Genomic DNA, 27752 nt, shown 5'->3' on the forward strand with positions numbered 1-27752 from the left:
CAGTGTGCTTAAAGCATCACACAAGCTCAGTGCGTATAGTTGATTTTATTCAAACAAATAGGGTCTATATATGAACAAAGAAGTTTAAACATAGACCAAACGATTGGTCGAAAGAACAGAACGAATCTCGGTCAACCGACATTTTTTGGGGTCGGGGACAGCACTACAACTCACACAACAGCAAAAATGTGCAGAGACCTTTCCTCTGTCACAGAAATGCCCTTGTACGTCTTACAGAGGCTTTACAGAAGTTCATTAGACAACGGCACAACTTGTTTTCATCAGGAAATGACAGCAGTTAGAGTTAGTAAAGGGTTAGGTCCCAAATGGCTTCCTTTTCCCTGTGGGCCCTGGTCAAAACTAGTGCACTACATACTAAGGAATAGGGTGCCATTTGGAACAAAGACAGGAGTCAATTTTCACATGGCAATTAGGTTTATATTCCTATAAAACTGGACCCAGGCTTGCTGGGAACAGCTGACGAATGGTTGTGGTTACCATTAGGCAAGAAGATCAGGGAGGTTTCGTCAGGCGAAGTGTGGGCGATCAGCTAGGTTCAGTGTAATGGTGATAATAATGAAGACAAATGAAAGGGAAAGTGTGTGATCAATAAAGGGTTAATATAGGGCACTGCCTCCATTAACCCTTTTCTAGCCCTGCTGACTGGGACTAACCATGTTATATTAATGAAAATATACAGTTGAAGTCGGAAGTTTACATACACATTAGCCAAATACATTTAAACTCAGTTTTTCACAATTCCTGACATTTAATCCAAGGAAAAATTCCCTGTCTAACGTCAGTTAGGATCACCACTTTATTTTAAGAATGTGAAATGTCAGAATAATAGTAGAGAGAATGATTTCTTTCAGCTTTGATTTCTTTCATAACATTCCCAGTGGGTCAGAAGTTTACATACACTCAATTAGTATTTGGTAGCATTGACTTTAAATTGTTTAACTTGGGTCAAACGTTTTGGGTAGCCTTCCACAAGCTTCCCACAACAAGTTGGGTGAATTTTGGCCCATTCCTCCTGACAGAGCTGGTGTAACAGTCAGGTTTGTAGGCCTCCTTGCTCACACACGCTTTTTCAGATCTGCCCACAGATTTCCTATAGGATTGAGGTCAGGGCTTTGTGATGGCCACTCCAATACCCTGACTTTCTTGTCCTTAAGTCAATGTACCACAACTTTGGAAGTATGCTTGGGGTCATTGTCAATTTGGAAGACCCATTTGCGACCAAGCTTTAACTTCCTGACTGATGTCTTGAGATGTTGCTTCAATATATCCACATAATTTTCCATCCTCATGATGCCATCTATTTTGTGAAGTGCACCAGTCCCTCCTGCAGCAAAGCACCCCCACAGCATGATGCTGCCACCCCCATGCTTCACGGTTGGGATGGTGTTCTTTGGCTTGCAAGCCTCCCACGTTTTCTTCCAAACATAATGATCGTCATTATGGCCAAACAGTTCTATTTTTTTTTCCATCAGACCAGAGGACATTTCTCCAAAAAGTACGATCTTTGTCCCCATGTGCAGTTGCAAACCGTAGTCTGGCTTTTTATGGCAGTTTTGGGGCAGTGGCTTCTTCCCTGCTGAGTGGCCTTTCAAGTTACGCTGATATAGGATTTGTTTTACTGTGGATATAGACAGATACTTTTGTAACTGCTTCCTCCAGCATCTTCACAAGGTCCTTTGCTGCTGTGCTCGGATTGATTTGCACTTTTCGCACCAAAGTACGTTCATCTCTAGGTGACAGAACGCGTCTCCTTCCTGAGCGCTATGAAGGCTGCGTGGTCCCATGGTGTTTATACTTGCGTACTATTGTTTGTGCAGAAGATCGTGGTACCTTCAGGCGTTTGGAAATTGCTCCCAAGGATGAACCAGACTTGTGGAGGTCTACAATTTTATTTCTGAGGTCTTGGCTGATTTCTTTTGATCTTCCCATGTTGTCAAGAAAAGAGGCCCTGAGTTTGAAGGTAGGCCTTGAAATACATCCACAGGTACACCTCAAATTGACTCAAATGACATCAATTAGCCTATTCCAAGCTCCTAAAGCCATGACATCATTTTGTGGAATTTTCCAAGCTGTTTAAAAAGGCACAGTCAACTTAGTGTATGTAAACTTCTGACCCACTGGAATTGTGATAGTGAATTATAAGTGAAATAATCTGTCTAAACAATTGTTGGGAAAATGACTTGTCATGCACAAAGTAGATGTCCTAACCGACTTGCCAAAACTATAGTTTGTTAACCAGAAATTTGTGGAGTGGTTGAAAAACGAGTTTTAATGACTTCAACCTAAGTGTATGTAAACTTCCGACTTCAACTGTACATTATCTTTCCCTTCATGTATTGTAAAGATTGGGCTGAAACAGCACAGGTGATATGATTATCTGTCACAGTGTACTGTGTATTAATCCAAAAACAGATGGGTTAATATTAAACCCATATAGCTCCTCCTGCACAACTAAGTGGGCTAATATTAAACCCATATAGCTCCTCCTGCACAACTACGTCGGCTAATATTAAACCCATACAGCTCCTCCGACACAACTAAGTGCCTCCCTGTGTGCCTGCATCATACGCTGAGCAAACATTTTCAGACCCCTTCTCGCTAGTGGTTGTCTCTCAAGCATTAAAGTCTAATCTGCCAATATCCTCAAATCCCTCTCAAGGAGACACACTTTCACCTTGGAAAGGGGAAAGGTTCAATTTGAGCGTGGGGAGCGGCTGTCCGATTCTTGGCATTTTTCAGATGGAGTGGAACGCGGGACTGTGGCAACAATGTTCCAGACATGCATATGAGCTATGAGTGTTACTGACCCTGAGATATGACAGAATAATTAGAGCTAAGCTTCTTAAGTCACTGTGCTTCGTATTGCCAATTTTTTTACATAAAGGAGCATTGTTTCAAGACACCCACAGTCGGGAAAGCGAATCCCGCATGCAAGTCTGGATTTCATCACTGTGTTTATTTATTGAGACTAACATTTTAGTCTGCTAGACAAATAATTCAGACGGGGGGGACGAATAATTCAGTCAGTGAGCCTAACATTTCAGTCATGAGACTAACATTTCAGTCAGTGACAATCATAGTTTTATTCACTTGTCTGCACCTGTAGTCCAATGCACATATAGTCCTACTCTGACATAAGAGACCCTTGGGTCAAAAACGTGATTACAAAATGGCCGACAATTTGATCAAATCCAGTCCCAACTTGCTGTTGTTCGTACCTGCTTCTTGGCAGGAACATGGACTCCTTGATGAAGACGGACCCGGACAGTAGAATATACCAGCAGCTTCCGACGTCATCCGGGCTGTGAAAGAGAAGAGAGAATTGAACTGGTGAATCGCAAATTCAAACCTGCACACACACCCATGTGAAAACACAGACAGCGTGCTACACGTCACAGACAAACTCACACTAACCCTGAGCAGTACAACAGAGTGGATGACACACACAAAGTTGTCCAGCTTCCGAATAGAAAACTCCCTAGTTGGCAATTCCAGTGACGATAATATCAGATTTGCTGTTTATAGTAGCCAGAAGAAGCAGCAGAGGACTACAGTAGAATGAGGGAGGATTCAATAGTCCATTGAGAGGGTTTTCTGATAGTTTTCTTGGCAAGCCATGGTTTTCTAATCAAATAGATCTAACATAAAACAGCCCATTGATAGTTCAGATCTAGGAGGAAATACCAGTACAGACACATTACGGTGTCTCTACTGATGGCACCGACACATTACGGTGTCTCTACTGATGGCACCGACAGACATGGTCGCTCTGTTTCTTGCTCCGAGTCAACTATGCAGTATTTTTTGTGTGCGTGTTATTTCATACATTACTTGCTCAGAACGTTTCTTGCATTATTAACAAAAGCCCAAATTAATTGGTGGCTATAAGATCGGCAATTACTCAACAGCGTTTCAACCACAAATTTGATTTCCCTAAATTGGATCCTTTGATTGAACACCCCGAGGCAGTTCCATTCATCCCGGGGGCTGCTCCAAAACGCCGCCGCCGGAGAAGAGGAATAAAGAGTGGGCTTCTCGTCAGAGGAGGCATGCATAACATCCACCACTTCCGAGTATATTGCTCGCTAATATTCAGTCCTGGACAACAAAGTAGACAAGCTCAGGGCAAGGACTTCCTTCCAGACTATCGTTCTGTTTTATGGAATCATGGCTCTCTCAGGAAATACTGTCTCTGTCCATTCAGCCAGTGGGGTTCCCAAATAACTCTCATTGAAAAAGAAAGGTGGAGGTGTACGTTTCATGATTAACTACTCGTGGTGTGATTACGATAACGTGGAGGAACTTTTGGTGTCCCGACCTGGAATACCTCACCATCAAATGCCGACCACATTACCGTCAGAGATCATTTTCTTAAGTAATCGTTACGGCCGTGTATATTCTCCCCCCAAGCCGAAATGGCTCTCAAGGAACTAACCTGGACTTTGTACAAATTGGAAAACGCAGATCTTGACACTGCATTTATTGTAGCTGGGGACTTTAATATGACAAAAAAAACTATCGAAGTTCAATCAACATATCTCCCTGTCATACTCGCTCATCGAGCACTCTTGACCATTGCTAATATATACACACACACACACACACACACACACATATATATAAACTCAAAAAGAAACGTCCCTTTTTCAGGACCCTGTCTTTCAAAGATAATTCGTAAAAATCCAAATAACTTCACAGATCTTCATTGTAAAGGGTTTAAACACTGTTTCCCATGCTTGTTCAATTAACCATAAACAATTAATGAACATGCACCTGTGGAACGGTCGTTAGGACACTAACAGCTTACAGACAGTAGGCAATTAAGGTCACAATTATGAAAACTTAGGCCTCTTTAGTGTCTTATCTACTGACTCTGAAAAACACCAAAAGAAAGATGCCCAGGGTCCCTGATCAACTGCGTGAACATACCTTAGGCAAGCTGCAAGGAGGCATGACGACTGCAGATGTGGCCAGGGCAATACATTGCAATGTCCGTACTGTGACACTCCTAAGACAGCGCTACAGGGAGACAGGACGGACAGCTGATTGTCCTTGCAGTGGCAGACCACGTGTAACAAGACATGCACAGGATCGGTACATCCGAACATCACACCTGTGGGACAGGTACAGGATGGCAACAACTGCCTGAGTTACACCAGGAACGCACAGTCCCTCCATCAGTGCTCAGACTGTCCGCAATAGGCTGAGAGGGGCTGGACAGAGAGCTCGTAGGCCTGTTGTAAGGCAGGTCCTCACCAGACATCACCAGAAACAACGTCGCCTATGGGCACAAAACCACCATCGCTGGACCAGACAAGACTGGCAAAAAGTGCTCTTCACGGACGCGGTTTTATCTCACCGGGTGTGATGGTCGGATTTGCGTTTATCGTCGAAGGAATGAGCGTTACACCGAGGCCTGTACTCTGGAGCGGGATTGATTTGGAGGTGGAGGGTCTGTCATGGTCTGGGGCAGTGTGTCACAGCATCATCGGACTGAGCTTGTTGTCATTGCAGGCGATTTCAACGCTGTGCATTACAAGGAAGACATCCTCCTCCCTCATGTGGTACCCTTCCTGCAGGCTCATCCTGACATGACCCTCCAGCATGACAATGCCACCAGCCATACCGTTTGTTCTGTGAGTGATTTCCTGCAAGACAGGAATGTCAGTGTTCTGCCATGGCCAGCGAAGAGCCCGGATCTCAATCCCATTGAGCACGTCTGGGACCTGTTGGATCGGAGGGTGAGGGCTAGGGCCATTTCCCCCCAGAAATGCCAGAGAAATTGCAGGTGCCTTTGTGGAAGTGGGGTAACATCTCATAGCAACAACTGGCAAATCTGGTGTAGTCCATGAGGAGGAGATGGACAGCAGTACTTAATGCAGTTGGTGGCCACACCAGAAACTGACTTACTTTTGATTTTGATTCCCCCCCTTTTGTTCAGGGACACATTATTCCATTTCTGTTAGTCACATGTCTGTGGAACTTGTTCAGTTTATCTCTCAGTTGTTGAATCTTATGTTCATACACATATTTACATGTTAAGTTTGCTGAAAATAAAACGCAGATGACAGTGAGAGGGCGTTTCTTTTTTTGCTGAGTTTACACACACACACACACACACACACACACACACGTTAGAAAGTTTAATGTCACTTAAAAATGTCCTTGTTTTTGAAAGAAAAGCACATTTGTGTGTCCATTAAAATAACCTCAAATTGATCAGAAATACAGTGGAGACTTTGTTAATGTTGTAAATGACTATTGTAGCTGGAAAGGGCTGACTTTATGTAATATCTACATAGGCGTACACAGGCCCATTATCAGCAACCATCACTCCTGTGTTCCAACGGCACGTTGTGTTAGCTAATCCAAGTGTATCATTTTAAAAGGCGTATGGATCATTAGAAATCCTTTTGCAATTGTTAAAACAGCTGAAAACTGTTGTGCTAATTAAAGAAGCAATAAAACTCGCTTTCATTAGGCTAGTTTCCCATCATCTTTTGTAGGTTTGATTACAGGCTCAAAATGGCCAGAAGAAAAGACTTTCTTCTGAAACTCATCAGTCTATTCTTGTTCTGGGAAATTGAGTCTATTCCATGCGAGAAATTGCCAATAAACTGAAGATCTCGTACAACTCTGTATACTACTCCCTTCACAGAACAGCGCAAACTGGCCCTAACCAGAATAGAAAGAGTGGGAGGCCCCAGTGCACAACTGAGCAAGAGGACAAGTACATTAGAGTGTCTAGATTGAGAAACAGTCGCCTCACAACTCCTCAACTGGCAGCTTTGTTAAATAGTACTCGCAAAACACCAGTCTCAACGTCAACAGTGAAGAGGCGACTCCGGGATGCTGGCCTTCTAGACACTAATGTACTTGTCCTCTTGCTCAGTTGTGCACCGGGGCCTCCCACTCCTATTTCTATTCTGGTTAGAGTCAGTTTGCCCTGTTCTGTGAAGGGAGTAGTAGAGTAGTACACAGCGTTGTACGAGAATCAGTTTCTTGGCAATTTCTCGCATGGAATAGCCTTCATTTCTCAGAACAAGAATAGACTGACGAGTTTCAGAATAAAGTACTTGGTTTCTGGACATTTTGAGGCTGTAATCGAAACCAAATGCTGATGCTCCAGATACTCAACTAGTCTAAAGAAGGCCTGTTTTATTGCTTCTTTAAATCAGAACAACCGTTTTAAGCTGTGCTAACATAATTGCAAAAGGGGTTTCTAATGATTAACTAGCTTTTTAAAATGATAAACTTGGATTAGCTAACAACGTCCCATTGGAACACAGGAGTGATGGTTGAAGATAAAATGGGCCTCTGTACGCCTACGTTGATATTCCATTAAAAAAAAAAGAATCTGCCACTTCCAGCTACAATAGTCATTTACAACATCAACAATGTCTACACTGTATTTCTGATCAATTTGATATTATTTTAAAATGGATCAACATGTTTTGGCTTTTCTTTCAAAAACAAGTAAAATGTCTAAAATGACCCCAAACTTTTGAACAGTAGTGTGTGTGTGTAATATATATATACTCTAGTCAACAGTTTGGACACCTACTCATTCCAGGGTATTTTACATTTTTACATTGTAGAATAATAGCTAAGACATCAAAACTATGAAATAACACATGGAATCATGTAGTAACTAAATTAAAGTGTTAAACAAATCAAAATACATTTCATTTTTGATTCTTCAAAGTAGCCACCCTTTGAACACTTGGTATTCTCTTAACCAGCTTCACCTGGAATGATTTTCCAACAGTCTTGAAGGAGTTCCCACATATGCTGAGCACTTGTTGGCTGCTTTTACTTCACTGCGGTCCAACTCATCCCAAACCAACTCAATTGGGTTGAGGTTGGGTGATTGTGGAGGCCAGGTCATCTAATGCAGCACTCTCCTTAGTCAAATAGCCCTTACACAGCCTGTTGAAAAACAAATGATATCCCATCTGGTTTGGGCTTAGTGGGACTGGCGTATGGCTGCAGAATGCTGTGGTAGCCATGCTGGTTAAGCGTGCCTTGAATTCTACATAAATCACAGACAGTGTCAGCAGCAAAGCACCCCCACACCATCACCTCCATGCTTCACGGTGGTTACTACACATGCGGAGATCATCCGTTCACCTACTCTACGTTTCATGACACAGTGGTCGGATCCAAAAATCTCCAATTTGGACTCATCAGACCGAAAGACAAATGTGTCCATTGCTCATGCTCTTGGCCCAAGCTAGTCTCTTCTTATTAATGGTGTCCTTTGGTAGTGGTTTCTTTGCAGCAATTCGACAATGAAGGCCTGATTGATGCAGTTTCCTCTGAATGGCAGATGTGGCAATGTGTCTGTTAATTTAACTCTGTGAAGAATTTATTTGGGATGCAATTTCTGAGGCTGGTAACTCGAATGAACTTATCCTCTGCAGCAGAGGTAACTCTGGGTCTTCCTTTCCTGTGGCAGTCCTCATGTTAGCCAGTTTCATCATAGCGCTTGATGGTTTTTGCAATTGCACTCGAAGTAACTTTCAAAGTTCTTGAAATTTTCCCGAGTGACTGATCTTCATGTCTTAAAAGTAATGGACTGTTGTTTCTCTTTGTTTATTTGAGTTGTTCTTGCCATAATATGGACTTGGTCTTTTACCAAACAGGGCTATTTTCTGTATACAACCCCTATCTAGTCACAACACAACTGATTGGCTCAAACACATTAAGAAAATAAATTCCACAAATTAACTTTTAACAAGGCACATCTGTTAATTGAAATGCATTCCAGGTGACTACCTCATGAAGCTGGTTGAGAGAATGCCAAAACTGTGCAAAGCCGTCAAGGCAAAAGGTTGGCTACTTTTAACAATCTCAAATATAATTTGACTAACACTTTTTTTGTTACTACATAAGTCCATATATGCTACTTTATAGTTTTGATGTATTCACTATTATTCTACAATGTAGAAAATAGTAAAAATAAAGAAAAACCCTGGAATGAGGTGTATTCAGACTCCGACTTTTTCCACATTTTGTTACGTTGGTCTTATTCAAAAAACATCATGACACACAATACCCCATAATGACAAAGCGAAAACAAGTTTAAAAAACAGAAATACCTTATTTACATCAGTATTCAGACCCTTTGCTAAATTGAGCTCAGGTGCATCCTGTTTCCATTGATCATCATTTAGATGTTTCTACAACTTAATTGGAGTCCACCTGTGGTGAATTATATTGATTGGACATGATTTGGAAAGGCACACACACCTGTCTATATAAGGTTCCACAGTTGACAGTGAATGTCAGAACAAAAACAAAGCCACGAGGTTGAAGGAATTGTCCATAGAGCTCCAAGACAGGATTGTGTCGAGGCACAGATCTGGGGAAGGGTACTAAAACATTTCTGCAGCATTGAATGTCCACAAGAACACAGTGGCCTCCATCATTCTTAAATGGAAGAAGTTTGTAACCACCAAGACTCTTTCGAGAGCAGTCCGCCCGGCCAAACTGAGCAATCAGGGGAGAAGGGCCTTGGTCAGGGAGGTGGCCAAGAACCCGATGGTCACTCTGACAGCGCTCTAGAGTTCCTCTGTGGAGATGGGAGAACTTTCGTCGCAGGAGTAAAATAATACTGCAGCAGGAGGATTTGATTATTAAAAATAAATACATTCAAACGGGAAATCAGTTTTGATAGGACCTACAGTAGTAGGACATTTATTCTGTCTGGTGCTGTAGAATTTGAGCGAGCGAGCGAGCGAGACCACTGAAGTGAATTGATGTCAATTCTGTGGCGCAGGGAAATTCTCTGCGACAACAGAGTGAACAAATGAAGATAAAATACCTCTAAGTTCAATGGCCAAGTGTTTCACTTTGCTATGGGTTTACTCATCTAGTCTCTACCAAATGACGCTATAACAAGGAATAAACTGCTTCATCATCGTAGTTCAGTCTTACACTAACTACAGAGCAGATTGCTGTGGCTGCACACCCTGTACATGCTGCAGGTGCAATTAAAGTGTTGTCTTGTCATTGGGTTCCCTTTAAATCTAGTGCTAAATCGGCCAGTCGTGTGTAATTATTGGTCAGCATGTTCATCGAGTCCCACCAGCAGAGAGCTCTGAAAGGTAGTCTGGAGGAAATCCATTCGATGGCAAATATGGCACGCCCAAGGTTTGTGGCCCACTCACATCTAGTGGTGGGACGGATGGGGATGAATGCATGGCCAAACAAACAGACAAGTTCATACACACACACACACACACACACACACATAAAGACAGAGCGAGAGATTATACTGAGTGAGAGTTTCTCATCAGAGTACAAAGTAATCCCCCCTACCCCCCTCTTCCTTCTCTCCACACCTTCACTCTGGAGATAATAAGGCTGGGTATAGCACACCCTAATGATGCAGTGTGAATCCTACTTCCCTCCCTCTCCCCATCTCTCTCCTTCACCGTTTTCTCTCCTTTCCCCTGATGCACTTGTTCCCCCCTATATTGTCCTCATCTCCTCCCTCGCAGTCCAAATGAAATGTTCAATTATTAATCGCTGGCACGCAGAGGCGCTCGCTCCCTTGCACATCGCTAAGGAGGAGAGGAGCACAGAACACAAAGTAGTAGGAGACAGGAGAGCCTTATGCACCACGACAGCTTGACTGAACTGGGTCATGAGCATTTTCGGAGAAACAATCGTCTGAGAAGCGCTCAGCAATGACAAGCCCGAACACCACATCTCATCTTCAGACAGGATGTAAGGTAGGAGAGGAGCTGAGGGTCTCTGGGTGTGTTAGAAGCTGGAGTGGAACTGTTTTCTTTTAAATGAACATCAATATTCTCATGAGACACTTTATAAAATGATGATCAAATGATGTTGGAGTGGGTGGGGGACAGCCCGAGCCTATTTCCAAAGGGGTGTGTCTGCTAAACTACAGTATACAGTGCATTCAGAAAGTACTCAGACACCTTCCCTTTTTCCACATTGATTAAATAAAAAAATCTTCAATCTACACACAATACCCCATAATGACAAAGCAAAAAAAAGTTTTTTTTAAATATCTTTGCAAATTAAAATAAAACAGAAACACCTTATTTACATAAGTATTCAGACCCTTTGCCATGAGACTCGAAATTGAGCTCAGGTGCACCCTTTTTCTATTGATCATCATTTAGATGTTTCTACAACTTAATTGGAGTCCACCTGTGGTGAATTATATTGATTGGACATGATTTGGAAAGGCACACCTGTCTATATAATGTCCTACAGTTGACAGTGCATGTCAGAGCAAAAACCAAGCCATGAGGTTGAAGGAATTGTCCATAGAGCTCCGAGACAGGATTGTGTCGAGGAACAGATCTGGGGAAGGGTACCAAAAAACTTCCTGTAGCATTGAAGGTCCCCAAGAACACAGTAGCCTCCATCACTCTTCAATGGAAGAAGTTTGGAAACACTAAGACTCTTTCTAAAGCTGGCTGCCCAGCCAAACTGAGCAATCGGGGGAGAAGGGCCTTGGTCAGGGAGGAAGAATCCGATAGTCGCTCTTGAGTTACTCTGTGGGAGAACCTTCCAGAAGGACAATCATCTCTGCAGCACTCCACCAAATCAGGCCTTTATGGTAGAGTGGCCAGACAGAAGCCCCTCCTCAGTAAAAGGCACAACAGTCCGCTTGGAGTTTACCAAAAAGCACCGAAAAAGGACTCTCAGACCATGATGAAACCAAAATTGAACTTTTTGCCCTGAATGCCAAGCATCACATCTGGAGGAAACCTGGCACCATCCCTATGGTGAAGCACAGTGGTGGCATCATGCTGTGGAGATGTTATTCAGCGGCAGTAACTGGGAAACTATTCAGGATCCGAGGGAAAGATGAACGGAGCAAAGTAAAGATAGACCCTTGATGAAAACATGCTCCAGAGCGCTCAAGACCTCAGACTGGGGGAAAGGTTCACCTTCCAACTGGACAATGACCCTAAGCACATAGCCAAGACAATGCAGGAGTGGCTTGGGGACAAGTCTTTGAATATCTATGAGTGGCCCAGCCAGAGCCCGGACTTGAACCCGATCGATCATCACTGGAGAGACCTGGAAATAGCTTTGCAGCGACGCTCCCCATCCAACCTGACAGAGCTTGAGAGGATCTGCAGATAAGAACAGGAGGAACTCCCCAAATACAGGTGTGCCCAGCTTGTAGCATCATACCCAAGAAGACTCAAGGCTGTAATCGCTGCTTCAACAAAGTACTGAGTTAAGGGTCTGAATATTTATATAAAATGTGATATTTCCGATTTTTGTTTTTATACAATCGCAAACATTTCCCAAAACCTGTTTTTGCTTAGTCATATGACTGTCCTGTGAGAATCAGAATGGGCCAGATGAGACTGGCGGGGGTTGACAGTAACCAGGCCCCTCTCTCTCACTTCAGGAGTGGGGGGGGGGGGGGGGGGGGTAGCTGCTGGATGGTCAACAGTTCACACCCTGTTGTAAATTACAGGAGGAGACTTTCTTTCCCTCTTTTAGTATCAACCAAAGGAATGTATTTGTTTCACAGACAGTTTTTTTGCCGAAACTCTCACACGGTCAAAAGTGGATACTGGAACAATATTTGTAACAATGTGGGGAATGGTCAGTGGGGAGCTATAGAAAACTAATGTCACATGGGTTTTCATTTTGTGATGTCATTAAAAATTGTATGAACGAAATACTGTAACTTGGAAAGTCTCTCCTATTTATCTGTCAAGTTTCCATCCAATACGTTGTGCATAAAGTATGAAAAATGCAGAAAGTATTTTTGTTAAAATATGAATGTGATTAAGAGAATCTCTCCATAGTAAGTAGTCACGCCCCAAATGAGGTCAGAGACTGTCAGAACAATCATCTTTTGACTACAGTACATAAAAGTATTGCCAACTAAATTAACCCCATACCAGGAAACTTGCTGGTAGCTACATGTTTTGAAATAGTTGGCAGAATTAAGTCAAACTCTAACTTGGACACTCAGGAACATCCACGGTCATCTTGGTAAGCATTTCCAGTTGAAATTAGGCTTTGTGTTTTAGGTTATTGTCCTGCTGAAAGGTGAATTCCTCTCCCAGTGTTTGGTGTAAAGCAGACTGAAGCAGGTTTGCTCTACCATTTTCCCTGTGCTTCGCGCCATTTTTTCTTTTTATCATCCTGAAAGGGTATTTGCTGATGTCAAGCATACTCATACCATGATGCAGCCACCACCATGCTTGAAAATGTAGGCCAAAAAGTGTATTCCTTTGCCATGTTTTTTGCAGTTAGTGCCTTGATGCATACAAGACACATGTTTTGGAATATTTGTATTCTGTATATTTATATTCATCTTTTCACTCTGCCATTTAGGTCATTATTGGGGAGTCACTACAATGTTGATGCATCCTCAGTTCTCCCTTCACAGCCATTGAACTCTGTAGCAGTTTTAAAATCCCCAATGGCCACATCCCTGTGCAGTTTCATTCCGGCCCTGCAGCTCACTTCAGAAGGACAACTGTATCTTTGAGGTGTCTAGTGGTTTAATAACATAAGTAACTTGACCATGCTTACAGAAATATTCAATGTCTGATTTATTGTTACACATCTACCAATCACTGCCCTTTTTATGATGCTTGAAATTCAATACATGATGGAGGGACCTTACAGATGTTGTATATATGGGGGACAGAAGGGTAATTTATAAATCATGTCAACTGCTATTATTTTTGTACATGTAACTTCGTGATTTGTTCAGCTTTACTAACTTAATCTTGCCTAAAAAAAAGGGGCTGAATACTTAGCATGCAACGACTACATGTGTTATATTTTTTCTTAATCTTAAAAAAAAACTATTAAAATGTCCAACGTTGACAGAGTATTTTGTGTATATTGTTGACAAAAAAATGACAAATCCATTTTAATCCCACTTCATAACACAAAATGTAGAGAAATCCAAGGGGTCTGAATACTTTTGCAAGGCAAAAGTTAGTGGCAGTCGGTGGCCTTAGTTCTATTACAGCATATTGGATGACTGAATGTAATATGAATGACACTCAGCTCAATGTAACATCGATAGGTTTAAGTGACTACATGATACTCAAATTTGCCCTATACACATCATGAGGTCGCTAAAACCTAGCCTACAAATGAAAGTTTATAACGTAGGTGCACAGATACAGAGACAAAATTGGAGTAATCAAGGTGACAGTGACATATTCAATACCACCTTGCACACTCTTGCCAGCATCTAGCGGATCTAGGGTGTAATCATTAATCCAAACAGTTGCTAACATTTTGCAACAAAACTAAGAGTTTCTTTTGGACAAATTTAGGTAGGTCCAGCCCCGTTTTGTTCCGTTTGCTTCCATTTAAGAAACGTTTCGCAAAACAGAATTAGCAGAATGAATACACCCCTGATCACCGGCACACAGTTCATACAATTTTGAAGAAATTAATTTGTTTAAAACCTTTCAACTAGCATCTCACTGAGTCACTTTTGATTGGATGGACAACATGTCAGTTCATACTGCAAGAGCTCTGATAGGTTGGAGGACGTCCTCGGGAAGTCATTATAATTATTATAGTAAGTCTTTGGAAGGGGGTGAGAACCATGAGCCTCCTAAGTTCTGTATTGAAGTCAATGTACACAGAGGACAGAAAATAGCTGTCCTCTGGCTACACCAGGGTGCTACCCAATTGAGTGTTGTTGAGGCTACTGTATACCTTCATTGCAAATCCGTTATTTGGTGACATAAAACGATACTAAATATATACATATCTAAAAAAAAATAATGTTTTGTAATGTTTCACTATTTTGAAAAAATTCACTGAGTAGTATGGTCCTCCCCTTCCTCCTCTGAGGAGCCTCCACTGTTTGCAGTGTTTTATATGATGGTTTTTACTACAGAATATTGCTAACCCCAATACTGACATGACACTCCCCAATTCCTACAGAGACCATCACTCATTGCCATCAGCCAGTATAGCCTCAGCTGACACATTGAATCAACAGTACGGTGTGTTTTGTCCATTGGAGTGGCGTTTCTCATAGTAAACAAAACTCTACTCAATCTAGATCTGCACATTCAGAAGGATGGAAATGCAATGTTCCCTAAGCGTTGTTTGGATGGGACATGTTATTTCTCCCAGTTCTTTTCCCAGATCAGATGACCTTGTTTCCAGAAGCGAGCGGGCACATTCCCAGCTGATTACAGTAGGACCCTATTGTGAGTATGAGCTGGTGAGGGGAAAACTTTCCATCAGCTGCGTGCGAGTGCCACACACACACACACGGGACGCTAGGCACACAGGGGACGCTAGGCACACAGGGGACGCTAGGCACACAGGGGACGCTAGGCACACACACACACACACAGGTAAGGGGAAACCTTTCAATGAGCTGGGTGCGAGCGCTGCACACACACATACCAGGGAAGAGGGAAACCCAGAGATGAGGACTGCTGGAGGGTATAATCAATTCCTGTCAAGTGAAATACTCTTGGTTTATAACCTGATGTACTAAGATGGCAGTGTATCGCCTGTAGCACACACACTATCAACCTCACTTTGGGATTTCAGGTTTGGACAGAATTGGAGTAAGATAAGAGTTGCTTAGCCTTGTAACAATTGACTGTCCACCTCCCTATGCATAACGTGCTGTCTATGATTGACAGTAGACCACCCTATCCAAAATGTACTGTCTATGATTGACAGTTCTTCTGTCTATGATTGAGAGTCATTCACCTCCCTATCCAAAATGTGCTGTCCATGCTTTAATCTCAGGAACTGTGTTTACCTTAAAAAGGGTCCATCAGGATTTCTAACAGTCTGGTTTTAACGCCTCATAGTGCCCAGGTAGTCAAAACTCATTGTAAAAAACAGAAAAAAGGAAAAAGGGCACCACTACAGCTAAAGATCCTTAATCCGATTCTCCACAGGGGGATACTGCATCTCATTCTCCCTCTGTCTGCTCCCAGCACTTATCCAGGAAGAGAACCACAGTATGAATGTCTACAAGAGGAATCCCCTACCCTGGGCCAAAATATTCATGCATGCATACATACTACACATGACCACAGGCAGACGAGTGCACACACACACACAGACTGCTGAAAGTGATGTCACACTAGCCCTAAGCTACCAGCAGGGTACCAGACACCACCACCACCACCACCACCCCCCCCCCCCCCCCGCTACTTTTGTCCAATGGGAGCAACTCTGTGTGTGTGTGTGGTGTGTGTGTGTGTGTGTGTGTGTGTGTGTGTGTGTCCTCTGACTATAGGGCATTCTGGAATAGCCCTGCTCTCATCTAAATGAAGCAAGTCCTCTAATCAGTTCCCTCTTTAAAAAAAATTAAGGATCAGACCCTTTTTTTAAGTTTTCACCTAAAATGACAAATCTAACTGTTTGTAGCTCAGGACCTGAAGCAAGGATATGCATATTATTGATACCATTTGAAAGGAAGCACTTTGAAGTTTGTGGAAATGTGAAATTAATGTAATACAAACAGATAAAAAAAGATAAATACAAACAAAAAAAACATGCATTTTCTTTGTTTTTGTTCCAGCATCTTTGAAATGCAAGAGAAAAGCGATAATATTGCATTTTAAGCGCAATTTAGATTTTGGGCACTAGATGGCAGCAGTGTGTGTGCCAAGTTTTAGATTGATCCAGTGAAGCTTTGCAATACTGCACAGTATTTTGTATCAAGTCTGCCCAAATGTGCAGAATTTGTCAATTGATCCATTTTCAAGTACATAACTATTGGTAACATACAAAAATGATATGGTAATACAACATTTAAGTTTACAAACTCACAGGAATGTCATATATGATGGATCATTAGTTTATTCACTAACTTTCACACATCTAGATGGCCGGGCGGGGTGGGTGTGGAGCAAGAGGCATCAGGGGTTCAAACTGTAGAACCCAGTTCCTACATTTGAATATAAAAATGGATTTTATCAAACAAAACTATGCTACATTTTATCTCTAGGACCCTCAGGATGACAAATCAGAGCAAGAATACTGAATGAAAGTATATTATTTACCTTCCCAGGTGAATGTCTCAAACCAGTTGCCGTGGTAATTTTTGTTTTTGGTACACATTCCTCAAACCATAGCATGGCATTTTTTCACTGTAATAGCTACTGTAAATTGGACAGTGCAGTTAAATTAACAATAATTTAACATTTCTGCCCATATAAGACATGTCTAGGTCCTGGAAAGTTTGTTGTTTATTACAACATCATTCTAGTCACATTAGCGCAAATTAGCATCAACTGTCCCAATATTGGGACACCGATCTCGTAGAGGTCAAATCAGATGAACTTCCGTCTCCTGCACCTATATCTGCGTGTGGACACGGTTTTCTATAAAGGTAATTATTTCTCGTCAGATATGGATGACAACAGCAAAACCTCTTCTCAAGTGTGTGTGTGTCTTCCAGTCAGTGTGTGTATATCCAGGAGGGTCTCAGGCTCTTAGCATCATAACAGGATGTCTTGGGGCGGAACAATGGAGTGGACGGTGCCAACGGGAGAACTAAACTACAAGCCTTTTCAACCCTCTCAAGACACACCACTATATTTTTATCTGTCTGAATTGGAAGACAACATACAGAGGCTTACCTCAAAATGGCTTAGCTAGCCAGGAACTAACCATCAAAACAAGGTTTTGGTAGCCATTAAAGCTTCATTTTGTTATCAACCACAACTCAATGACTTGTCATGTTGGCCAAATTGAATTGTTCCGGACTAACTTGCAGGTCTCTCTGCTTCAGTGGTTTAGATTCACTCCTAGGCAGCACAGAGGGTATCTGGTGACCGTGCTGATGCGCACAGCCATTTGTTTTCGAAATCATTAATTTCGCGGCGCGTCATTAATGGGGCATAATCGCAGCTTGTCAATAAGTTGGACTCTGACCATGTCTTGTGTAAAGGCTTCCGGCAGAGAATATCTAGATATGATTTATTATTAAGAATGGATGCATTAAGAATGTGTACCTACATACACGCATAAAGGTACTTACTAATAGAGCACTTCATTGGCTTCGTGTCTTTCATAGCGCACTGTCTCACACATTATCCTGTAGGAGAGAGGGGGAAGGACAGAGGAGGGGGGGGAGAGGGGGGAAGAGAGGAGACAACAGTGACAGCAAAGTTAACAAATACAATAGAACAGATGGATGGTTGGGTTCACTAAGTTTAGTTTATTGAGTTTGTAGAAGCTCTCTACTGGGGTTCCCTTTATAAGAGGAAGGAAATGTCAGTATTTTAAAAAGTAACTCATGCGCCTTGGCATTTGTGAAACTTTATCTTAGTAAACAGCGATATCAAAAAACAAACTCCAAAAAAACAGCCCAGAGCATGTCATGCATATTGTTGCTCAAGGATTCAAAACAAGCAGGAGAAAAACAAGTCTCTGAGAACTAGCTACCGCAGAGGAAAACATTCCTTTAAGGTGTTACCGTCTAATAATAGTTTTAGTCTCATCAGGGTATTGTACAACTGCTAATCACAGATCATCCATGTAATTAACAAGTATAAATTCATGTGTAATTCATTTGCTCAATCTGAATCAATGTGGGAGCGCTCACCTCAGCTGGTGTTCTCTGAGGTTAGACAGGGCCTCCATCCCATGCAGATAGGAGTAGACTATCTCCAGGTCCTGTGTGAATAGAGGAGACGCGTCAGTTTATTAGCATTTTAACATTCCGATTTTACCGGGTGCAGGGTGTTGGAATATCATGGGAAAAAGGTCAGTGTGTTAACAGTAGACAGACATGAAGGGTCAGCAGTTCTAAGAGCCAAACAACCTTTCTAAAATGACCAGTGCTGTCCCTAACACACAGTACCCGTCAAAAGTTTGGACACACCTACTCATTCAAGGGTTTTTCTTTATTTTTACTATTTTCTACATTGTAGAATAATAGAAGACACCAAAACTATGTTATAACACACAGAATCATGTAGTAACCAAAAAAAGTGTTAAACAAATCAAAATATATTTTAGATTTGAGATTCTTCAAAGTAGCCACCCTTTGCCTTGATGACAGCTTTGCACGCTCTTGGCATTCTCTCAACCAGCTTCACCTGGAATGTTTTTCCAACAGTCTTAAAGGAGCTCCCATATATGTTGAGCACTTGTTGGCTGCTTTTCCTTCACTCTGCGATCCACCTCATCCCAAACCATCTCAATTGGGTTGAGGTAGGGTGATTGTGGAGGCCACGTCATCTGATGCAGCACTCCATCACTCTCCTTGGTCAAATAGCCCTGACAATCTGGAGATGTGTTGGGTCATTTTCCTGTTGAAAAACAAAATGATAGTCCCACTAAGCGCAAACCAGATCGGATGGCATATCGCTGCAGAATGCTGTGGTAGCCATGCTGTTTAAGTGTTTCTTGAATTCTAAATAAATCAGTGTCTCCAGCAAGCACCATCACACCTCCTCCATGGGAAGCACACATGCGGAGATCATCCGTTCACCTACTCTGTATCTCACAAAGACACAGCAGTTGAAACCAAAAATCTCAAGCAGTCTCCTCTGAACAGTAGATGTTGAGATGTGTCTGTTACTTGAACTCCGTGAAGCATTTATTTGGGATGCAATTTCTGAGGCTGGTAACTAATGAACTTATCCTCTGTAGCAGAGTTAACTCTGGGTCTTCCTTTCCTGTGGCAGTCCTCATGAGAGCCAGCTTCATCATAGCGCTTGATGATTTTTGCAACTGCACTTGAAGAAATGTTCAAAGTTTTTGAAATTTCCCACATTGACTGACCATGTCTTAAAGTAATGATGGAGTGTCGTTTCTCTTTGCTTATTTGAGCTGTTCTTGCCAAAATATGGAATTGGTCTTTTACCAAATAGGGCCGTCTTCTGTATACCAACCCTACCTTGACACAACAGAACTGATTGGCTCAAACACATTAAGGTAAGAAATTCCACAAATTAACCTTTAACAAGGCACACCTATTAATTTAAATGCATTCCAGGTGATGACCTCAAAGCTGGTTGAGAGAATGCCAAGAGTGTGCAAAACTCTCAAGGCAATGGGTGGCTACTTTCAAGAATCTCAAATATATTTTGATTTGTTTAACAATATTTTGGTTACTACATGATTCCATGTGTTATTTTGTAGTTTTGATGTCTTCACTATTATTCTACAATGTAGAAAATAGTAAAAATAAAGAAATAACCTGAGACACATAGACAGACACACCTCTGCCATTCAAGGCAGCGGCAGGTAGCCTAGTGGTTAGAGCGTTAGACTTGTAACCGAAATGTTGCAAGATCGAATCCCCGAGCTGACAAGGTAAAAATCTGTCGTTCTGCCCCTGAACAAGTCAGTTAACCCACTGTTCCTAGGCCGTCATTAAAAATAAGAATTTGTTCTTAACTGACTTGCCTAGTTAAATAAAGGTAAAATAAAATAAATAAAAATAGTACACACTTAGAGGCCCAAAGCACCTAATCTAAGAAAGACACATTTTAGAGACCAAAAAGAAAACAGGACGGGTGGTGCTTCCCTTCATTTGTCTTGACTTTGTCAGCTGACACCGTCTGACACCAAGGGGAATGAATGGAGAGGTCAACCGGTTTGAAGCACCTCAGGTTAGAGGTCAAAGATTGAGAAAGGGGAGGCGGTGTTTGGTAAAAATGACCTGTGGGTCGTACCAAAGTGTGAGTTACTACAAACACAAGACCATAGATCAAACACAAGATGTTGAGCAGATCCAAGCTGAAATGTGATCTTTTGAAAGTTATTATTAGAACAATCACACATATGAGATTATAACGTATGCACATTGAACAGACAAGGGCTATAGGCTATTATGCAAAGTTAGAATTGCTAATAGCATATCAAATATACGCCTTATGTCCCATCAAAATACACTACATGCATGCAATACAAAACACTGTTCAGACCGTTGGCTGTTGGTTGAATTAGAACTAAAAAACCTAAACTAGCTTGGCCTTCAAAAGGTCCATCGACTGGGTTACCTCGATCCATGTTACATCATGCAGTAATATCCCCAGCCTAAGTTACCTCGCCCCATGTTACATCACGCAGTGATATCCCCAGCCTAAGTTACCTCGCCCCATGTTACATCATGCAGTAATATCCCCAGCCTAAGTTACCTCGCCCCATGTTACATCATGCAGTAATATCCCCAGCCTAATAGACTGGGTTACCTCGATCCATGTTACATCATGCAGTAATATCCCCAGCCTAAGTTACCTCGATCCATGTTACATCATGCAGTAATATCCCCAGCCTAAGTTACCTCGCCCCATGTTACATCATGCAGTAATATCCCCAGCCTAATAGACTAGGTTACCTCGCCCCATGTTACATCACACAGTGATATCCCCAGCCTAATAGACTAGGTTACCTCGCCCCATGTTACATCATGCAGTGATATCCCCAGCCTAATAGACTAGGTTACCTCGCCCCATGTTACATCACGCAGTGATATCCCCAGCCTAATAGACTAGGTTACCTCGCCCCATGTTACATCACACAGTGATATCCCCAGCCTAATAGACTAGGTTACCTCGCCCCATGTTACATCATACAGTAATATCCCCAGCCTAATAGACTAGGTTACCTCGCCCAATCATACAATGATATCCCCAGCCTAATAGACTAGGTTACCTCGCCCCATCATACAATGATATCCCCAGCCTAATAGACTAGGTTACCTCGCCCCATGTTACATCATACAGTGATATCCCCAGCCTAATAGACTAGGTTACATCACACAGTGATATCCCCAGCCTAATAGACTAGGTTACCTCGCCCCATGTTACATCACACAGTGATATCCCCAGCCTAATAGACTAGGTTACCTCGCCCCATGTTACATCATACAGTAATATCCCCAGCCTAATAGACTAGGTTACCTCGCCCAATCATACAATGATATCCCCAGCCTAATAGACTAGGTTACCTCGCCCCATCATACAATGATATCCCCAGCCTAATAGACTAGGTTACCTCGCCCCATGTTACATCATGCAGTAATATCCCCAGCCTAATAGACTAGGTTACCTCGCCCCATGTTACATCACACAGTGATATCCCCAGCCTAATAGACTAGGTTACCTCGCCCCATGTTACATCATACAGTAATATCCCTAGCCTAATTGACTAGGTTACCTCGCCCAATCATACAATGATATCCCCAGCCTAATAGACTAGGTTACCTCGCCCCATCATACAATGATATCCCCAGGTGTTACAATCTCCAGCAGCAACAGGTGTTAAGACGCTGAGTGAGAATATTCTCACTCAGCGTCTTAACACCTGTTGCTGCTGGAGATTGTAACACCTTCCTTGAAAGCCTCATTCTTCCATCTGTTGGGTCTCGCCCAAAGTATTTAACCTGAATCTGTTGTCCAACCTCTAATCCAATAGCACTTGGGTGTTTTATCCGTTTGTGGTCCAGCTGAGAGTTATGGAGCAGAACAGCACTCATATTGACTAGGTTACCTCGCCCCATGTTACATCATACAGTGATATCCCCAGCCTAATAGACTAGGTTACATCATACAGTGATATCCCCAGCTGAATTCTAGCCTTATGTTCTGATGTCGCCCACTGATTTGTATACTGTGTGGGCCTGATAATTCTGTTTGGAGACTGGCTAGGTTCTGGCACCATCTACTGTACAAGGACAGGACAGGGCATTTTATTTGGGATTTAACATAACAAAATGGCACAGTACATTGAAACAAATTATCCAGCAATCTGCTATGAACCAAAATAAGACATATTGACATTCTTATACTTGTGACTAGATGTAGGCCTAGTAAAATATGAGAATATGACTACAAAAGGTGCTATACAATGAATTTAAGCAAGACAAATACTGCCAATGCCATTTTTGGGAGGGATAATCTGGACTCATTATGCCTCAATGTTGCTTACATAGAATGAACCGTGAACATGCTGACTCACACGGGACAACAAGGCCCTGTTGAAAGCTTAGGTGACATTTTTCAGTCTTAAAGTAGGCTTAATCACAGATTTGAGAGGTTGGTAGGTGAACACACTAAGGTTGAAAACTTGCTTTGACTTATCCAATCACCTACAGTAACAGACTGTAACCTAAAGGAAAGGTTGTAAGGAAGATTCAAAACACCAGCGCACAAGTCTAATTTCCCATTGCCATACATGGAAGCAGACCTTAACAATAACGACCACTAGGTGACATGCTACTGGTGTGTTTTCCCATAGGCCTACTATAGCACAGTGTGGGAAAGAGCACCACTCTTATGCCACTCAGGAGCTCCAATGAGAGAGACAAATATGCAGAACCATCAATTGTGGCTTTGGTCTTAAATATTTCAGATTGACGGAAAGAATGCGAGGGACACCATTTTTCCACTGCCTCTCGCTACCATGCATTTTCATTTTCCGGTTTTGTGTTTTTGGATTGGATAACGTTTCAGATGTTGGGGCCAACCGCAAAACACTGGGGGGGATATGTCAAAGTTCATCTGGTATTGCATATTGACGGCAATGACTGTATAGACTCAAGGTAGGGGAGTGGGATAAGAGTCAAGCAATGTCAAGTTAGATGAGTGTGTGAGAGAGACAGCGAAAGAGAAAGAAAGCAAGTATTTGATGAGGGTGATTAATAACAGTGCTATTCAAGCACATTTTTGAAATACCAGATGTTAGTCTTTATGGGGTCTGGGACATTTTTCTCTGTTACCATCCAATTCCTGCTCACTTCCTTAGATCAGGGGGATCTAATGTTTCACTACACCTCTGGATCTGAGTCAGACAGTAGCAGTGTAGCGTACCATACTGTAGGCAAACTAGCAGAGGTATTTTCTCCCAGGACATTAGGGCATTAGCCAACAACGATAGCCTTGTGTTCTTTGTTTTGGGGGCCAATATGACCAAGGCTGCCTCTCCAGTCTCCATTATCTATGGTTTGTTGTGTAACTGCATGGGCAGTAGGGTACAGAACAGGGCTCTGGGCCAACGTGTAAATAGACATGACAATCAGTTGAGCGGAGAGAGTTCAAGGAGGAAATGAATGTTTAGCTAAAACCATGCACGTCCACTGAGATCCTGGATTCAAGTTAAGAGGAGGCCTTTTACATGATCATTTAGATTCAAGTTATGATGGGAACTAAGCCTATAACATGATAACTTAGTATATAACGTCATTCCGAGGGTGAAGAATTTACAACATTGTCATAAAACATTTTAGAGATTCCAGTCAGCAATCGCAGACCTCAAATTGCTCCCTTTCACTTACAATAAAATGGGAAGGACATGAACAACAAAGCCTCATTTAAATTCTAAAACGACAGCCACTCCTCATCTCAAATCCACTGATGTGTCTGCAAACAAGATGGGGAGCTTTCATTGTCCGCTACTTTCATTGGTCTGAATGAGTATTTGGTACATTCATTTGGGTCAGCGTGAATGCAAACCCCCCTGCATCTTATCACACTGATACTGGAGGCGAGACATCAAAAGGTGGGGTCACACCCTTAAAGACCTGTGGGGAAGGTAAACTTGGACTTACAAAGAGGACAGCAGGTAGTCTAGTGGTTAGTGTTGGGCCAGTAACCGAAAGGTCACTAGTTACAATCCTCAGGCAGACAAGGTGAAAAATCTGTCAATGTGCCCAATCGCTCCAAGGTCACCACTGATAATACAAGCACCCACAAAATGGATGATTTATTACCATTTTAAACCTCATTGTCTTAGCTAAGAGACGTCCAATGTTGTAACATATGAGCCTATATATTATAATGATACAATATCTGTGAGATTGCTGTGAGAATTTTTAATGTGAGATTGGCAGTTGTGGTTAATGTGGCCTTTGGTTTCCACAGGATATTAAAATTATATGACATGTTATTGGCCATAAAACTCACCATGGGATGAGTGTAATGAGCACTTCATTGGATGTATTGACCTTACAAAGGGAAGTTACCCACTCCTGTCATTGGTTATTATGTAAGACAGTATTACTATCATAATCTCGATCATTCAGTCAACAGTAGCAGCCTCCAATACAGCGTAAAATAGAGATTTTAAACAGCTGATAGTCAATGGTGATAGTAGATGGTGATTGCCAGCTGATAGTCTCTTTAGCAGATCAGTGATCACCTTAAAGGAAAGAACAAAGGATGTACTTTAAAAGTATTCCTCAAAAGTTTATCAGGAGATAGTCACAACTACTGGGCATACGTGACAGAGATAGACCAACAGTAAGGCCACGTGTGGGAAAGCATGGGTCTGTCACTGATGAGAAGTTGTTGCCAACATCAAGTTCTGTGAGCTACATCCTGTTGGCATGCCTTGTGTAACTAGTCCGGTTCTCTGCTCCATCAAAACAATGTGTCATCGACCAGTTAGCTCAGTCCATTAACATGCCTTAAGACGCCGGTGTCCCCGATCCCCGGCAGGCAGGCACGTCAAGAATTGGGCTTTTAAATCTGGGACGCTTCGCACAAAGATCGTTTTATACTTTTCCCCGAAACAGAACAACAATCTCCTGCGACTCGGAGCCGAGCCGTGCTAGATTCACAACAAATCTCTAACTTGTCACCTGCTGAGGGTGATGATTTCACCATATCTTCAGAGGGCAATGAGATGTGGCAACAAGTTCATAGCTCGACCTAGCGATCGGTGACACGGTGGAACAAAAAAAGAAAGAAAAACACCCCCATTATCAGTATGATTGCCGCCATTTTGATTTCTGACCTTGATCCTTAACCAGGTTAGGCCTCTAATCTGATGGTCCATCCCACCAAGCAGAGTCCCAGTGCCAATGGATCCCCTTACCGTGACAGTAGAGGGGCCATCTTATGTGTCAGCCAGGGGTGAGGACTGCATTCCTCAGACAAATAACACTATGCTATGCCCTCCACCGCTCCCTAACCTATGGAAGGTATGACATGTCGGGAGGAAGAGGAATCTGGGTCATCCGTTAGTTAGAACAGGTCTTGTGCCTGGATACATTCTGGTGCTAGCCAGAGACAGCTCACTGTCAAATCTTACAGCAAGACTCCTGAACAGCTAATCAAATGGCTACCCAGACTATTTGCATTGAGGCTAAAATTGAGGCTTTAATGTAATCAGTATTTAGTAAGGCAGCTGACTGGAAGGAGGGTATGAGCGTATAGAGAGAGGCAGAGGACAGACACACACAGACAGTGGTGAAGGTCACCAGGTCAGTGTTGTCTACTGTCAAGTATGTGCAAATGGCACATAGTAGGTTTATACTGTCAGTTCAGCACAAACACACCCCAGCCCCCATCGGTGTCAGTGTGCCAAGCAGGACTCATGAGGCCCCCAGCCATTCAAAATAGCAAGGACAACAGTTTATCCAAAATGTTGTAGGAGACACGTACACCTCAGGCAGGCAGGCAGGCAGGCAGGCAGGCAGATAATGCTTGTGCAAGTGTGTGTCATTGTGGAAGTAACATCAATAATGTGTGCAGTGGTATGTGTGTATTCCTGTGTGCCTGTGAGTGAGAGGACATTGACTGCTGTCCTTGAATATCTATTGACAAAGAGTGTGGGGCCTGAGGGATATTTTTATCAATTGCCCAGTGCGACCAGACAGCAGGTGGAACCTTTATGTAGGAGGGCAAGGTCACAGAGTAGCTGGGCGCTACACACAGTATCAGTGGGTGTCCTGACTCCTGGCAAAGAGAAGGCCAACGGTCTTGTTTTCAAAACTCCATGTGCACTACACTATGGTAGGAATGTTGGTGTGGGGCAACACTTGTTTCCCCCTGGTGATACCTTGAAATTATTAGCCAAGGCTGGCACCAACACACATTACACAAAGCTAAGTAGCAGCATTAGTATTGCTGTGCTAGCTAACTCCAACAAGCTAAGACAACACAGCACACAAACATACCGGAAATTGGAAGAAAAACAATGTGGTGCAATGGAAAAAGTAAACAATTGCTAATCGATCATTTCAAGGAAACCCAATCTCTAGCAGTGCTTCACACCCTGTTTGTGTGAATTGTGGGAGGGGGTGACATGGTGGATTTCGGTAACAGGAATCTAGGAGGCATGTGAATGAGCTTAGCACCCTCCACTTGAGCTGCCAGGATAAAGACTAAGAACAATAGCACAGTGAGATTCCTTAAGCATGCAAATAGGATGCATGCTAGGCTAATATGAGCGGTTGGTGGTATGCACTCTTTGGACTACAATATTTCTTAAAATCAGAATTGTCTACCCTGTGTTCTAAATTGCAATTTACAAGTAGGAATCTTCAATGTATTCATTTATAAGATGAAAATACATGGGATCAATAGGGTGTACAGGCATCGACTTTTATTTTTTTTATTTCACCTTTATTTAACCAGGTAGGCCAGTTGAGAACAATTTCTGATTTACAACTGTGACCTGGACATGATAAAGCAAAGCAGTGCGACAAAAACAACAGCGTTACCCATGGGATAAACAATCGTACAGTCTGATGACCACCACACTAGATATTATGCTAATGCCAACGCACTGCTAATATTGATGAACATTGGTGACCACTGCACTAGCTATCATGCTAACACACTGCTAACATTCAATGTAAGCTTCAAAAAAGGCTCAGGACTGGTACATTTCACCATTACACTGCATTCATTCATCAGTGCATGGAAAACCAGAGAAGTTAAAAAAAAAAAAGTACTAAAAATAGACAAGTTTGGAAGCACTGACGCTCCGGACCTTATGAATATGCATATTGACTGCAGGGCGGGTTC

The 27752-nt window shown here is 42.4% G+C and overlaps 1 protein-coding gene across 11 annotated transcripts in view; it reads right to left on the reverse strand.

Annotated features, from left to right (window-relative positions):
• The window catches only part of LOC106604533 (rap guanine nucleotide exchange factor 2), a 147030-nt gene that overhangs the window by 82955 nt on the left and 36323 nt on the right, over nt 1-27752 (reverse strand). For all 11 annotated transcript variants that reach the window (XM_082975128.1, XM_082975125.1, XM_082975127.1 and 8 more), the window contains exons 2-4: nt 18593-18663; nt 18026-18082; nt 3240-3323 (exon numbers count right to left, since the gene is read on the reverse strand). In XM_082975128.1, the coding sequence (XP_082831254.1) occupies nt 3240-3323; nt 18026-18082; nt 18593-18663 (212 nt within the window). The remainder of the gene's footprint in view (nt 1-3239; nt 3324-18025; nt 18083-18592; nt 18664-27752) is intronic.

This window comes from Salmo salar, chromosome 05, assembly GCF_965601325.2.
Source record: "Salmo salar chromosome 05, fSalSal1, whole genome shotgun sequence".
NCBI lineage: Eukaryota > Metazoa > Chordata > Actinopteri > Salmoniformes > Salmonidae > Salmo > Salmo salar.